The 16,521-nt window shown below is 55.9% G+C and overlaps 1 protein-coding gene across 1 annotated transcript; it reads right to left on the minus strand.

Annotated features, from left to right (window-relative positions):
- Positions 1-203: 203 nt before the first annotated feature.
- LOC119979513 (tubulin beta-4B chain) lies at positions 204-12,991 on the minus strand. The gene is made up of 4 exons (XM_038821844.1): positions 12,842-12,991; positions 10,373-10,481; positions 5,614-5,724; positions 204-1,540 (listed from the first exon to the last, which is right to left on the minus strand). The coding sequence occupies exons 1-4, from the start codon at positions 12,896-12,898 to the stop codon at positions 480-482; spliced, it is 1,338 nt and encodes a 445-aa protein (XP_038677772.1). The 5' UTR covers positions 12,899-12,991; the 3' UTR covers positions 204-479.
- Positions 12,992-16,521: the final 3,530 nt, after the last annotated feature.

Raw genomic sequence — 16,521 nt, forward strand, 5'->3', positions numbered from 1 at the left:
GAGAGACAGATAGAGAGTGAGAGACAGAAAGACAGGGAGACAGAAATACAGAGTGAGAGAGAAAGACAGAGAGTGAGAGAGAGACAGAGTGAGAGTGTGACAGAGTGAGAGATACAAAAAGAGAAAGAGAGAGAGGCAGAAAGAGAGAGAGAGAGAGAGAGAGAGAGAGAAAGGAACAGAGACAGTAACAGAGAGAGACAAAGAGAGGCAGACAGAGAGAGATAGAGAGAGAGGCAGACAGAGAGAGAGACAGACAGACAGACAGAGACAGACAGAGAGAGAGAGACAGGGAGAGAGAGAGTGTGAGAGACAAGACAGACAGAGGGAGATGAAAGCACAAGGTTATCTCCTCCAGTCTGTCGGCCCCGTTATCCCTTCCAAAAAAATCCCTTCACCCTCTTCTCTTCCCACCTCCTGGGAAACCCGAGCTCGTTAGAGAGATAGAGAGACAGATAGAGAGAGAGAGTTCCCTCGCGCACTCAGGCTGCGTCCTCGCCCTCCTCCTCCTCGAACTCAGCCTCCTCCTCGGCCGTGGCCTCCTGGTACTGCTGGTACTCAGAAACCAGGTCGTTCATATTGCTCTCGGCCTCGGTGAACTCCATCTCGTCCATGCCCTCGCCCGTGTACCAGTGGAGGAAGGCCTTGCGACGGAACATGGCGGTAAACTGCTCGGAAATGCGTTTGAAGAGCTCCTGGATGGCGGTGCTGTTGCCGATGAAGGTGGCGGCCATCTTGAGGCCTCGGGGTGGAATGTCACAGACGGCCGTCTTCACGTTGTTGGGGATCCATTCCACGAAGTAGCTGCTGTTCTTGTTCTGGACATTGAGCATCTGCTCATCCACCTCCTTCATGGACATGCGGCCCCGGAAGATGGCGGCCACTGTCAGATAGCGGCCGTGTCGGGGGTCGCAGGCCGCCATCATGTTCTTGGCGTCGAACATCTGCTGGGTCAGCTCGGGCACCGTCAGGGCCCGGTACTGCTGGCTGCCCCGGCTGGTCAGGGGTGCAAAGCCGGGCATGAAGAAGTGAAGGCGGGGGAAGGGCACCATGTTGACTGCAAGCTTGCGCAGGTCGGCGTTGAGCTGCCCGGGGAAGCGGAGGCAGGTGGTGACGCCGCTCATGGTGGCCGAGACCAGGTGGTTGAGGTCTCCGTAGGTGGGGGTGGTGAGCTTGAGGGTGCGGAAGCAGATGTCATACAGGGCCTCATTGTCAATGCAGAAGGTCTCGTCCGTGTTTTCTACCAGCTGGTGGACGGAAAGCGTGGCATTGTAGGGTTCTACCACAGTGTCGGACACCTTAGGCGAGGGCACCACACTGAAGGTGTTCATGATGCGGTCCGGGTACTCCTCGCGGATTTTGCTGATCAGCAGGGTGCCCATGCCCGAGCCTGTGCCCCCGCCCAGTGAGTGGGTGAGCTGGAAACCCTGCAGGCAGTCACAGCTCTCCGCCTCCTTGCGTACCACATCCAGCACTGAGTCCACCAGCTCGGCACCCTCAGTGTAGTGACCCTTGGCCCAATTGTTGCCAGCACCACTCTGACCTGGAGAGGGGGAGGGACAGAGATGAAAGAAAGACAGAGAATGGGTGAGAGATAGACAGACAGAGACAGACAGAGAGGAAAGGAGAGACAGGCAATTAGACAGAAAGCGAGAATGAGAGAGGGAAAGAGACAGAGAGGCAGAGAGAGAGACAGAGGGAAGCAAAGAGAAAGAAAAGGAGAGATGCAGGGAGATACAGACAGGAAGAGGGAGAAAGACAGAGAGAGACAGAAAAGGAGAAAGAGAGACAGAAAAGGAAAGAGACAGAGAGAGATATAGAGAGACATATAGACAGAGACAGTAAGAGAGAGAGAGGGAGCAACGGAAAGAGGCAGACAGACAATGAGAGAGTAAGACAGATGTAGAGGGAGAGAATGAGAGGGAGAGACAGACAAAGAGGGGGAATGAGAGAGGGAGAGAGAAGTGTGAGTTCAAACCTTAACGGCAGTAAGCTCTGATATTCTCAGTAACTGAACACAATAGAATGTCCCAGGGAGCTGTGAAGAACAATGACCAAAATTCAAACCGGAGCTGGGAAGTGAAACTCTATCAACAGAAATTAAACTAATGAAAGACAGGGGCCGGGATTCTCCCCTACCCGGCCGGGCGGGGGGTCCCGGCGTAGCGGAGAGGCGAGAACCACTCCGGCGTCGGGCCTCCCCAAAGGTGCGGAATTCTCCCGCCCCGCCGACCAGCGCGAACGGCCTTTGGCGCCCCGCCGACCGGCGCCACAGCTGGCCGAAAGGCCTTCGCCGGCCAGCGTGAGTCCATGCATGCGCCGGAGCGTCAGCGGCCGCTGACGTCACCCCGGAGCATGCACGGTGGAGGGGGTCTTTTCCGCCTCCGCCATGGTGGAGGCCGTGGCGGCGGCGGAATTAAAAGAGTGCCCCACGGCACAGACCCGCCCGCCAATCTGCGGGCCCCAATTGCGGGCCAGGCCACTGTGGGGGCACCCCCCGGGGTCAGATCGCCCCGCGCCCCCCCCCCCCCCCCCCCAGGACCCCGGGGCCAGCTGGTGCCGCCTGCTCCCGCCGGCACCAGAGGTGGTTTAAACCACGCCGGCGGGAGAGGCCTGACAGCGGCGGGACTTCGGCGTATCGCGGGCCGGAGAATCGCCGCAGGGGGCCCGCCTACCGCCGCGAGGGGCCCGCCGACCGGCGCGGTGTGATTCCCGACCCCGCCGATTCCCGGGTGGCGGAGAATTCCGGCCACGGCGGGGGCGGGATTTACGCCGGCCCCTGGTGATTCTCCGACCCTGCGCAGGGTCGGAGAATTCCGCCCAGGGTGACAGAGTCACAGAGTGAGTGAGAGACAGAGAGTGAGTGAGAGACAGAGAGTCAGGACTGAGGCAGCACTGCACTGTGAGAGGGTCACTATTGTGGGAGTGCCGCACTATTGGAGGATCACTACTGAGGGAGTGCTGCACAGTCGGAGGGTCAGTACTTTGGGAGCGTCGCATTGTCGGAGGGTCAGTACCGAGGGAGCAGCGCACTGTCGGAAGGTCAGTACTGAGGCAGCAGCGCACTGTCTGAGGGTCACACCGCACTATTGGATGGTCAGTACTTTGAGAGTGCTGCATTGTCGGAGGGTCAGTAGTAAGGGAGCACTGCACTGTCGGAGGGTCTGTACTGAGGGAGCACCACACTCTCGGAGGGTCTGTACTGAGGGAGCACCGCACAGTCGGAGGGACAGTACTGAGGCAGCGTCGCACTGTCTCAGGGTCACTACTGAGGGAGTGCCGCACTGTCTGAGGGTCACTACTGAGGGAACACCACACTATTGGAGGGTCAGTACTTTGGGAGTGCCACATTGTCGGAGGGTTAGTACCGAGGGAGTGCCGCACTGTCGGAGGGTCAGTATTGAGGGATTGCCACACTCTCGGAGGGACAGAACGGAGGGAGCGCCATACGCTTGGAGGGTCAGTACTGAGGGAGCACGCACTATTGGAGTGTCAGTACTTTGGGAGTGCCGCATTGTCGGAGGGTCAGTACTGAGGGAGCGCCGCACCTTCAGAGGGACAGTCTGTGGATTGCCTCACTGTCAGAGGGTCAGTACTGAGGGAGCACCGCACTGTCGGAGGGTTAGTACTGAGGGAGTGCCGCACTGTCGGAGGGTTAGTACTGAGGGAGCACCGCACTGTCGGAGGGTTAGTAGTGAGGGAACGCCCCATTGTCGGAGGGTCAGTACTGAGGGAGTGCCGCACTCTTGGACGGTCAATACTGAGGGGGTGCCACACTGTCTGAGGATCACTACTGAGGGAAAACTGCACTGTCTGAGGGTGACTACTGAGGGAGTACCGCACTATTGGAGGGTGAGTACTTTGGGAGCATCGCATTATTGGAGGGCCAGTAGTAAAGGAGCACTGCACTGTCGGAGGGTCAGTGCTTTGGGAATGCCGCACTGCCGGATGGTTAGTACTGAGGGAGTGCCGCACTGCCGGATGGTTAGTACTGAGGGAGTGCCGCCCTGCCGGATGGTTAGTACTGAGGGGGCGCCGCCCTGCAGGCGGGTCAGTACTGAGGGAGTGCCGCACTGCAGGGGGTCAGTACTGAGGGAGTGCCGCCCTGCAGGCGGGTCAGTACTGAGGGAGTGCCGCCCTGCCGGATGGTTAGTACTGAGGGGGCGCCGCCCTGCAGGCGGGTCAGTACTGAGGGAGTGTCGCACTCTCGGAGGGTCAGTACTGAGCGAGCACCGCAGAGTCTGTGGGTCACTACTGAGGGAGTGCCGCACTGTCTGAGGGACACGACTGAGGGAGCACCGCACTATTGGAGGGTCAGTACTTTGGGAGTGCCACATTGTTGGAGGGTCAGTAGTATGGGAGCACCGCACTGTCTGAGGGTCACCACTGAGGGAGCACCGCACTATTGGAGGGTCAGTACAGAGGGAGCGCTGCACCGTCAGAGAGTCAGTACTGAGGGAGAGGCAGCACGGTGACACACTGGGTTAGCACTGCGGCCTCACGGCGCTGAGGTCCCAGGTTCGATCCCGGCTCTGGGTCACTGTCCGTGTGGAGTTTGCACATTCTCCCCGTGTTTGCGTGGGTTTCACCCCCACAACCCAAAAACGTGCCAGCTAGGTGGATTGGCCACTCTAAATTGCCCCTTAATTGGAAAAATGATTGGGTACACTAAACTTAAAAAAAAAGTACTGAGGGAGTGCCGCACTGTCGGAGGGTCACTATTGAGGGAGTGCCGCACTGTCAGAGGGTCAGTACTGAGGGAGTGCCGCACTGTCAGAGGGTCAGTACTGAGGGAATGCCGCATTGTTGGAGGGTCAGTACTGAGGGAGTGCCGCCCTGCCGGATGGTTAGTACTGAGGGGGCGCCGCCCTGCAGGCGGGTCAGTACTGAGGCAGTGTCGCACTCTCGGAGGGTCAGTACTGAGCAAGCACCGCAGAGTCTGTGGGTCACTACTGAGGGAGTGCCGCACTGTCTGAGGGACACGACTGAGGGAGCACCGCACTATTGGAGGGTCAGTACTTTGGGAGTGCCACATTGTTGGAGGGTCAGTAGTATGGGAGCACCGCACTGTCTGAGGGTCACCACTGAGGGAGCACCGCACTATTGGAGGGTCAGTACTGAGGGAGCGCTGCACTGTCAGAGGGTCAGTACTGAGGGAGAGCCGCACTGTCAGAGGGTCACTATTGAGGGAGTGCCGCACTGTCAGAGCGTCAGTACTGAGGGAGTGCCGCACTCTCAGAGGGTCAGTACTGAGGGAGTGCCGCACTCTCAGAGGGTCAGTACTGAGGAAGCGCTGCACTGTCAGAGGGTCAGTACTGAGGGAGTACCGCACTTTCGGAGGGTCAGTCTGTGGATTGCCATACGGTCAGAGGGTCAGTACTGAGGGAGAGCCACGGGAGAGAGATCTCATGCCACCCCAACCGTGCCAAGTGTTCATGGACGTGTTTCCCACATTGTTATGCCCCTCACTGTCCCTCCCTCTCTGTTGGTGCTCTCCCTGTGTCTCCCCCACCACCGCGGCCTTTCCTTAACACGTTCACCCACCCCTGCTCCTCAAAGCTCCTCAAAGTCCCTCGCCGCCCTAGAAGCCGCATGCACACGCCCGACCGGACTCACCAAAGACAAAGTTATCGGGCCTGAAGATTTGCCCGAAGGGCCCCGACCTCACTGAATCCATGGTTCCTGGCTCGAGGTCCACCAGCACTGCCCTGGGCACGTACTTGCCCCCTGTGCGAGAGATGGAGCAAGAGAGAGAGATGAGAAGGGAAAAAGGCATGGCATCAGTACCGGGTGATGGAGGATGATCCCGTTCTGGGCAAGAATAAGGAAAAAGGACGTCTGATAACGGCCATGGAGAGAGTTGTCGCACACAGGCAACTCCGGCTCGAAGGTGTTGGTTTGGGGACTTTTTAACCTGTTACCTGAATAGTTCCAGACGAATATTGGTGTGGAAGGTGTAGAAGAAGAGGTTCTCCCCAAGATTGGCATGTCTACTTCCTGTGGCCCTTTGGGTGAGGTATTCAGTATTCAGGGGGGTATGGGGCTGGTGGCACAGGCTAAGAAGGAACTGGTAGGGGGGTGGGGGGCGTTGGGTGTGTGCAAGGGGGGCCTTTGGGTGGGAGTTGCCACACTAGCAAGCAATGATTGCGACATGGCACAGTTGGAGGTTGAGCATGGTCATGGGCGGAGAGGGGCACGATCTTGAATGCCCCCGCTTCAGAGTGGGATTAAGTGGGGCAGGACTGGTGGGGAAGCATGGCAGATGGGAATAGAGGCGTAAGCCTCGGTAAGAGTCATGACAGGGAACGTCCTGGGGCTGAATGGGTCGGTCAAGAGTTCAGGGGTTTTTGTGCACCTGAGGAGTTTGACTGCAAAGGCAATTTTCCTGCAGGGGACGCATCTCTGGGTGAATGAGCAGGTTAGGCTGAGGAAGGGATGGGTAGGACACATGTTTCTCTCGGGATTTGCTTTGAAGTCGAGGTAGCCATTTTGTTGAACAAGAGGACATTCCCCAAGTTGATGGGAAGGTCGAGGAAGGAGAAGGAGTTGGGAGGGTTTAAGGAACGTTGATCTGGGGGACTCAGGAACCCTGGGGTGGGGGGACACGGGGGAGTGCTCCTTCTTCTCGCACGTGTAGAAGATGTATTCCCGAATTGATTTCTTTGCGGTGAGTCGGACGGTGCTGATGGAGGTGGTGGGGGAGCGGGGTATGCGGCAATTGCGATCTTGGTCATGCACCACATAGGCTGGAGGTGAGGCTGAGGGGCAGGTACAGGGGCCGGAGTGGAGACAAGACTCAGGTCTCTTACCGGATGAAGGGTTTTGTGAAAAGGTGAGGCTGGCGATTGGGGACTATGTGGAGCTTAATCAGAACGGGGAGGTGTCAGTAGCCACATTCTGGGAGGCATTGAAGGTGGTGGTTCGAGGGGAGATCATCTCGTTCAAGGTGCACCAGGATAGGAGGAGGAGGAAGGATCATGTTGAATGAGATCGTTGAGGTGGACATAAGATACTCAGTACTAATCTCATTTCAGATTGCAGCATCCGCAGTAATTTGCTTTTACCCACTGAGGAGATGTTGGCAGAGAGGAAGAGGTTGCAGGGGCAATATGACAGGTTGAGGATGGGAAAGGCGGTAAGGTAGGTATGGAGGGCGGGGGGGGGGGGGGGGGGGGGGGGGGGTCAGTGCGGAGAAGGTGACGCGCATGCTGGCCCACCAGCTGCGGAGGCAGGCGGCATCCAGGGAAATTCTGAGGGTGCGGACAGAGAATGGGGAGGTGGTTTCGGAGCCGAGGAGGATAAACGTGGTGTTCAGGGGGCTGGGTGGAGAGGAGGAGGGTATGGGGCGGTTTTTGGATGAGTTGGAGTTCCAAGAGTTGGAGGAAGAGAAGAGGCAGGATGAGAGGACTCGCTGGAGCTGAGGGAGGTGATAGACAGTATATGGGGAATTCAGTCGAGGGAGGCCCCAAGGCCAGACGGCTCTCCGGCTGAGTTTTACAAGGTGTGTGTGGCGGAGTTGGCACCTCACTTGTTGGGGATGTATAGTGAGGTAGTGGAGAAGGGGGAATTGCCAGAGACGCTGACTCGGGCGTCGATTACACTTATCCCAAAAAAGGGGAATGATCCGCTGGAGTATGGGTCGTACAGGCCCATCTCCAAGAACAAAGAAAGAATCTTGTTGTTAAATAAGGAAGTATTAGCTAAGGTGTTGGTGGGGAGGGTGGAGGAATGTGTGCCGGGGGGGTTTCTGAGAATCAAACGGGTTTTGTAAAGGGCAGGCAAGCTCTCCAGCAACATCAGGAGGCTGTTAAACATAGTTCTGACTCCATCAGGGGGGCAGGTAGCGGAGGTTATTGTTTCTATGGATACGGAGATGGTCCTTGATCGGGTGGAGTGGAGGCATTTATTTGAAATTCTGGGAAGATTTGGCTTTGGGCTGAATGTGTGGCGCGGGTGTGTCTGTTGTATATGTGCGCACGAACAAGATAAGTTCAGTAGATTTTGAGTTGCACAGGGGAACGAAGCAGGGGTCCCACTGTCGCCATTGTTATTCGCACTGGCGATTGAACCCTTGGTGATGACCTTTCAGACTGTCTGCGGAGTGGCGAGGGATTGTGAAGGGGTGCAGGGAGCACCGGGTATCGTACGCAGACGACCTGGTGTTGTTTGTGTCAGACCACTGGAGAGTGTGGGCAGGATCATGGGACTGGTAGAGAGGTTTGAGGCCTTCTCCGGGTATAAGGTGAATGTTGAGGAGAGTGAGGTGTTTCCGGTGAATGCGGCGGACGGGGGGCCGATTTGGGGGCGTTGCCGTTTAAGGTAGCAAGAGGGAGGTTTAGGTATTTGGGGATTCTGGTGATGAGAGAGTGGGCAATGATGCACAGGTGGAATCTGACAGTGTTAGTGGAGGAGTTAAGGGGAATTTTAAGAGCTGGGGCACTTTGCACTTGACACTGGCAGGGAGGGTGCAGGTTGTAATGATGAATGTGCTGCCAAGGTTCCTGTTTGTTTCCCAGATCCTCCCGATCTTTTTCCTTAAGGCTTTCTTCCGGAGTGGGGAGACGTTGATCTTGGAGTTTATATGAGCTGGGAAGGTACCGAGAGGGAAGAGGGCTCTGTTGCAGAGGCTGAGGCAGGAAGGGGGGTTGGCACTCCCAAACGTGCTGGGTGGTGAATGTAGAGAAGGTGGTGCACAGGGTACATCTAAATTGGGTGAGGGTGAGTTGGTTATTCCAGGGTGTGGCTCATCGGTGTGAGAAGTGTGGGCGGACCCCATTTGTTCTGGGGCTGCGAGAAGCTGGAGAGATACAGGAAGGCGGTGTTTGGGACGCTATCTAAGAGAATTGGGTGGAGGTCCAGCCGGACCCTATGGTGCTGACCTTAGGGTTTTCATATGCACTGGAGCTGCTAGAGTGGAAGGGGGGCCGATGTTGGGATTTTTTATCCCAATTAAGAGGCAATTTAGTTTGGCCAATCCACCTACCCTGCACATATTTGGGATGTGCAAAGTCTGCACGGACAGTGACCAAGGACTGGGATCAAACCCGGGTCCTCGGCACCGTGAGGCAGCAGTGCTAACTACTGTTGGCTATGTGATTTGTACGACTTTCTCTGGTTGGAGATTACGGGCGGGATTCTGTGATCCCGAGGCTAAAGGTTGACGCCGTCAGAAACACCGTCGCATTTCTCGACGGCATCAACACGGCCTCAGGATCAGCAATTCTGGCCCCTACAGGGGGACAGCACTAGAGCAGTTCACGCCGCTCCAGCTGCCTATCCCGGCGTCAACTGGGCGGCGCTGGGTCCGCGCATGTGCAGTAGCACCAGCGCCAATCTGCACATGCGCAGTGGCTCACTGCATCGCGCCAGCCCTGACGCAACATGGCTCACAGTTACAGGGGCTGGCACGGAAGAACAGAGGACCCCAGCCAGAGAGGCCGGCCCGCCTATCAGTGGGCCCCGATGCGGACCAGGCCACATCGGAGGACCCCCCCCCGGGGTTGGTCCCCCCTCCCCCCGCCACAGGCCGCCCCCTGATCCTTCCACGCCGGGTTCCCACCGGCTGAGAGCATGTGTGGATGGCGCCGACAGGACTCGGCTATTTTACGATGGCCGCTCGGCCCAAGACGTGCCGAGAATCGGCGGGGCGGCCCCTAACCGGCGCCAATCACGTCGGTGACATTCTCCGCTCTGTGGAGAATCGCGTGCCTGCGTCGGCGCAGCGTGGCGTGATTCGCGCAAGTCGCGGGGATTCTCCGGCCTGATCCCGGGCTGAGAGAATCCCGCCCTACTTCAAATTGAGGGAGTCAGAGAAGGGCTTTGAGGTGCGGTGGGGTTGTTCATGATGCTATTTGAGGAATTGTTCGTTGTGGGGAGCGGTGTGGGAGGGGAGGGGACAAAAGGGAAAAAATTGTACAAACTACTGCAATTTTATGGAGTGTGTATTTTATATTTTGCTACCGTTACATGGGCTTAGAATGAAATGAAAATCGCTTATTGTCACGAGTAGGCTTCAATGAAGTTACTGTGAAAAGCCCCTAGTCGCCACATACCGGCACCTGTCCGGGGAGGCTGGTACGGGAATCGAACCGTGCTGCTGGCCTGCTTGGTCTGCTTTAAATGTCAGCGATTTAGCCCAGTGAGCTAAACCAGCAGAACATACCTTTTAAATTTATATATATTTTTTTATGTGCGATGCCTGCTGCAGTTGAATAGCCACATCTGGCGGCCCGGGGGGGGGGGGGGGGGGAGGAGCATGTCACCCATTGCACCTTATGACCCCCTACCAACGTGCCGTCGTGCGTAGAGCATCATGGGTGCCAAGAAGGTGTAGCCAATGAACGCAGGCGTGACTGGGGGAGGGGGTGGTTGTCACCTGATGCCTCATTGTAGTAAACGTTAATCCTCTCCAGCTGCAGGTCGCTGTCCCCATGGTAAGTCCCAGTGGGATCGATGCCGTGTTCGTCACTGATCACTTCCCAGAACTGAGAGAGAAAGGGAGAGAGAGAGAGAGAAAGAAAGAGAGAGAGAGAAAAGGGGAATGTTAACACGAGGGAAGACTGGCCACAATATGCCTGACATTCATCCACCCTCACATCACCCCGTATCCCTCACTCCCACCCTCTACCCGTACCCCTCACTCCCACCGTCTCCCTGTATCCCTCACTCCCACCGTCTCCCCGTATCCCTCACTCCCACCGTCTCCCCGTATCCCTCACTCCCACCACCCCCCCGTATCACTCACTCCCACCGTCTCCCTGTATCCCTCACTCCCACCGTCTACCTGTATCACTCACTCCCACTGTCTCCCCGTATCCCTCACTCCCACTGTCTCCCCGTATCCCTCACTCCCACCGTCTCCCTGTATCCCTCACTCCCACTGCCTCCCCGTAACCCTCACTCCCACCGTCTCCCCATATCCCTCACTCCCACTGTCTCCCTCACTCCCACCGCCTCCAATATCCCTGACTCCCACCATCTCCCCATATCCCTCACTCCCACCGTCTCCCTGTATCCCTCACTCCCACTGCCTCCCCGTAACCCTCACTCCCACTGTCTCCCCATATCCCTCACTCCCACCGTCTCCCCGTATCCCTCACTCCCACCGTCTCCCCATATCCCTCACTCCCACCGTCTCCCCGTATCCCTGACTCCCACCGTCTCCTTCACTCCCACCGTCTCCAATATCCCTAACTCCCACCCTCTAACCGTATCCCTCACTCCCACTGCCTCCCCGTAACCCTCACTCCCACCGTCTCCCTGTATCCCTCACTCCCACCGTCTCCCGTATCCCTCACTCCCACCGTCTCCCCGTATCCCACCGTCTCCCCGTATCCCTCACTCCAACCGTCTCCCCGTATCCCTCACTCCCATCCGTCTCGCTGTATCCCTCACTCCCACCGTCTCCCCGTATCCCTCACTCCCACCGTCTCCCCGTATCCCACCGTCTCCCCGTATCCCACCGTCTCCCCGAATCCATCACTCCCACCGTCTTCCCGTATCCCTCACTCCCATCCGTCTCGCCGTATCCCTCACTCCCACTGTCTCCCTGTATCCCTCACTCCCACCGTCTCCCCGTATCCCTCACTCCCACCGTCTCCCCGTCTCCTCACTCCCACCATCTCCCCGTCTCCCTCACTCCCACCCTCTCCCCGTCTCCCTCACTCCCACCGTCTCCCCGTATCCCTCACTCCCACCGTCTCCCCGTCTTCCTCACTCCCACCCTCTCCCTGTCTCCCTCACTCCCACCGTCTCCCCGTATCCCTCACTCCCACCTTCTCCCCGTCTCCCTCACTCCCCACCTTCTCCCCGTCTCCCTCACTCCCCACCCTCTCCCCGTAACCCTCGCTCCCACCCTCTCCCCGTATCCCTCACTCCCACCCTCTCCCCGTATCCCTCACTCCCACCCTCTCCCTGTATCCCTCACTCCCACCATCTCCCTGTATCCCTCACTCCCCAGTATCTCCCTGTATCCCTCACTCCCCAGTATCTCCCTGTATCCCTCACTCCCCAGTATCTCCCTGTATCCTCACTCCCCAGTATCTCCCTGTATCCCTCACTCCCCAGTATCTCCCTGTATCCCTCACTCCCAGTATCTCCCTGTATCCCTCACTCCCCAGTATCTCCCTGTATCCCTCACTCCCCAGTATCTCCCTGTATCCCTCACTCCCCAGTATCACCCTGTATCCCTCACTCCCCAGTATCTCCCTGTATCCTCACTCCCCAGTATCTCCCTGTATCCCTCACTCCCCAGTATCTCCCTGTATCCCTCACTCCCCAGTATCTCCCTGTATCCCTCACTCCCCAGTATCTCCCTGTATCCTCACTCCCCAGTATCTCCCTGTATCCCTCACTCCCCAGTATCTCCCTGTATCCCTCACTCCCCAGTATCTCCCTGTATCCCTCACTCCCCAGTATCTCCCTGTATCCCTCACTCCCCAGTATCTCCCTGTATCCCTCACTCCCACCGTCTCCCTGTCTCCTTCAACCCCGCTGCCTCCCCCCCCCCCCCCCCCCCCCCCCCCCCCCCCCCCCCCCCCCCCCCCCCCCCCCCCCCCCCCCCCCCCCCCCCCCCCCCCTCGGTGCATTAACTCCGGATTAACCGTAACTTGAGACCCGAACGCACAATGACTTCGCGAGTTAATCTTTGTGCAGCTCCCTCCCTCCCCCCAACGCTCTTTCTTTCTTTCTTTCATTCATTCTCTCTCTCTCTCTCTCTCTCTCACACACACACACTGAGACCCGTTATCGCCCCAAGGCAAGGAGCGCTCCTGCCCTACCCACCCGCCCCGAAGCCCTGGGAGGTGCTTCCCGCCTTCGGCCGCCACCCAACTGCTGCCCCTACCTTGGCGCCAATCTGATTGCCACACTGGCCGGCTTGGAGGTGTACGATTTCCCTCATTGTTGGCACTTTCTACCCTCGCTCTCTCAGTACCAACGACGCTCTCAGCAGGCAACGGTCAAACTGGCATCGTATCCAAGGGGCTGAGTCTCTTCATCCCGTGTCCCCGCCCACCTCCCAAGGCTATTGGAAAGTGCGGCCTCTCCAATTGGATCACTTGTCCAATCACTGGCTCCCGCCTGAGGGGAGCTGCCCTCCCATTGATGGAGGGGGGTGTCAATCACCCCGTGCCCCACCCCCCCCCGGCCCCAACCCCGCCCCAGAAGCGGTTGCCAGGCAAGCCGTCAATCGGCCGAGTGGGTCTCCCCTGGCAACTGAAGTTTGTTTAGCGTTGCCGCGGAGATGCGGGGGGCAGGGACGCCGCATTGTTTGGCAGGAACGGCCAAGTGCACGGGAGGGGCAATGGGGCTTTGTCTGCAGGATGCCGAGGAGTCAGAAAACTGATATCGCCATGGGAACAGGAAACACGACACTCCCTAATCCCAGCGTCAGGACTCAGGACTCAGGGCAGTGGGAGTGGGGGGTAGAGAGCCGGCAAGAGAGAGAACATAAGAACATAAGAACTAGGAGCAGAAGTAGACCGTCCGGCCCTTCGAGCCTGCTCCGCCGTTCTATAAGATCATGGCTGATCTATTCGTGGTCTCAGAACCACTTACCCGCATTCTCGCCATATCCCGTAATTCCTTTATTTTAAAAAAAAACATCTGCCCTATCTTTAAATATATTCAATGAAGTAGCGTCTACTACTCCTTTCGGTAGGGAATTCCATACTTTAACCACCCTCTGAATGAAGAAGTTCCTCCTTGATTCAGTCCTAACCCATGTTATGCTCCTCATGTGCAATGTGGGAGTTCAGGGACGCGGCCGATGCCCCTGACCTCTTCATGTGCGGGAAGTGTGTCCAGCTGCAGCTCCTGTTAAACCGCATGACGGCTCTGGAGCTGCGGATGGACTCACTTTGGAGCATCCGCGATGCTGAGGAGGTCGTGGATAGCACGTTCAATGAGTTGGTCACACCGCAGATTAGGATTGGTGACGGAGACAGGGAATGGGTGACCAAAAGGCAGAGAAAGAGCAGGAAGGCAGTGCAGGTGTCCCCTGCGGTCATCTCCCTCCAAAACAGGTATACCGTTTTGGATACTGTTGGGGGAGATGACTCACCAGGGGAAGGCAGTAGTAGCCAGGTTCATGGCACCGTGGCTAGCTCTGCTGCACAGAAGGGCGGGAAAAAGACTGGCAGGGCTATAGTCATAGGGGATTCAATTGTAAGGGGAGTAGACAGGCGTTTCTGTGGTCGAAAACGAGACTCCCGAATGGTATGTTGCCTCCCGGGTGCTCGGGTCAGGGATGTCTCCGATTGACTGCAGGACATACTGAAGGGGGAGGGTGAACAGCCAGTTGTCGTGGTGCATATAGGCACCAACGATATAGGTAAAAAAAGGCATGAGGTCCTACAATCAGTATTTAGGGAGTTAGGAGATAAGTTAAAAAGTAGGACCTCAAAGGTAGTAATCTCAGGATTGCTACCAGTGCCACGGGACAGTCAGAGCAGAAATTCAAGAATAGTCAGAATGAATACGTGGCTTGAGAGATGGTGCAGGAGGGAGGGGTTCAGATTTTTGGGACATTGGAACCGGTTCTGGGGACGGTGGGACCATTACAAACCGGATGGTCTACACCTGGGCAGGACTGGAACCAATGTCCTAGGGGGTGCTTTTGCTAACACTGTTGGGGAGGTTTTAAACTAATGTGGCAGGGGGATGGGAACCAGATTAGGAAGTTAGAGGTCAGTAAAGAAGCAGCAACTAAAGCCAGTAAGGTACGAGACAATAAACTCAATGTGACTAAGGGGAAGAGTAGACAGGGAAGAGATTATGAACGCAAAGGTGGTCTGAGGTGCATTTGTTTTAATGTGAGAAGTGTAGCAGGTAAGGCAGATGAACTTAGGGCTTGGATCAGTACCTGGGAATATGATGCTATTGGTATTACTGAGACTTGGTTGAGGGAAGGGCAGGACTGGCAACTGAATATCCCAGGGTATAGATGCTTCAGGAGGGATAGAGAGGGAGGTAGAAGGGGTGGAGTTGCATTACTCGTCAGAGATGATATCACAGCTGTGATTAAGGAGGGCATGATGGAGGATTCGAGCACTGAGGCAATATGGGTGGAGCTGAGAAATAGGAAGGGTGCAGTAACATTGTTGGGACTTTACTACAGGCCTCCCAAAAGCGAGCATGAAGTAGAGGTACAAATATGCAGACAGATTATAGAAAAATGTAGGAGCAATAGGGTGGTTGTGATGGGAGGTTTTAACTTCCCCAACATTGAATGGGATTCGTGTCGTGTTGGAGGCGTAGATGGAGCAGAGTTTGTAAGGAGCATCCAGGAGAGTTTTTTAGAGCAGTATGTAAATAGTCCAACTCGGGAAGGGGCCATACTGGACCTGGTATTGGGGAATGATCCCGGCCAGGTGGTTGATGTTTCAGTCGGTGATTACTTTGGGAATAGCGATCACAATTCCGTAAGTTTTAGAATACTCATGGACAAGGACAAGAGGGGTCCGAAAGGAAGAGTACTAAATTGGGGAAAGGCAGAGTATAACAAAACTCGGCAGGAGCTAAGGGTAAATCCACATTTGAAATTTGGAAGTCTTTTAAGGAAAGGTTGATTCGAGTGCAGGACAGACATGTTCCTGTGAAAATGAAAGATAGAAATGGCAAGATTAGGGAACCATGGATGACGGGTGAAATTGTGAGACTAGCTAAAATGAAAAAGGAAGCATACATAGGATCGAGGCAACTCAAAACTGATGAAGCTTTGGAGGAATATCGGGAAAGTAGGACGAATCTCAAACGCGCAATAAAGAGGGCTAAAAGGGGTCATGAAATATCTTTGGCTAACAGGGTTAAGGAAAATCCCAAAGCATTTTATTCGTATGTAAGGAGCAAGAGGGTAACTAGAGAAAGGATTGGCCCACTTAAAGACAAAAGAGGGAATTTATGCGTGGACTCAGAGGAAATGGGTGAGATTCTTAATGAGTACTTTGCATCGGTATTCACAAAGGAGAGGGACAAGACGGATGTTGAGGCTAGGGATGGATGTTTAAATACTCTCGGTCAAGTTGTCATACAGAAGGGGGAAGTTTTGGGTGTTCTAAAAGACATTAAGGTGGACAAGTCCCCAGGACCAGATGGGATCTATCCTAGGTTACTGAGGGAAGCGAGGGTCAAAATAGCTGGGGCCTTAACAGATATCTTTGCAGCATCCTTGAGCACGGGTCAGGTCCCGGAGGACTGGAGAATTGCTAATGTTGTCCCTTTGTTTAAGAAGGGTAGCAGGGATAATCCAGGGAATTATAGACCTGTGAGCTTGACGTCAGTGGTAGGCAAACTGTTGGAGAAGATACTGAGGGATAGGATCTATTCACATCTGGAAGAAAATAGACTTATCAGTGATAGGCAGCATCGTTTTGTGCAGGGAAGGTCATGTCTTACAAACCTAATAGAATTCTTTGAGGAAGTGACAAAGTTAATTGATGAGGGAAGGGCTGTAGATGTCGTATACATGGACTTTAGTAAGGCGTTTGATAAGGTTTCTCATGGCAGGTTGATGGAAAAAGTGAA

Source organism: Scyliorhinus canicula, chromosome 16 (genome assembly GCF_902713615.1).
Source record: "Scyliorhinus canicula chromosome 16, sScyCan1.1, whole genome shotgun sequence".
Taxonomy (NCBI): Eukaryota; Metazoa; Chordata; class Chondrichthyes; order Carcharhiniformes; family Scyliorhinidae; genus Scyliorhinus; species Scyliorhinus canicula.

Coding starts and splice junctions, on each gene's coding strand:
- LOC119979513 (XM_038821844.1), bottom strand. CDS start 12,898: ATGAGGGAAATCGTACACCTCCAAGCCGGCCAGTGTGGCAATCAGATT. Junction 10,482..12,841: donor GCAATCAGATTGGCGCCAAG/GTAGGGGCAGCA, acceptor TTTCTCTCTCAG/TTCTGGGAAGTGATCAGTGA. Junction 1,541..5,613: donor GCCCGATAACTTTGTCTTTG/GTGAGTCCGGTC, acceptor CCCCCTCTCCAG/GTCAGAGTGGTGCTGGCAAC.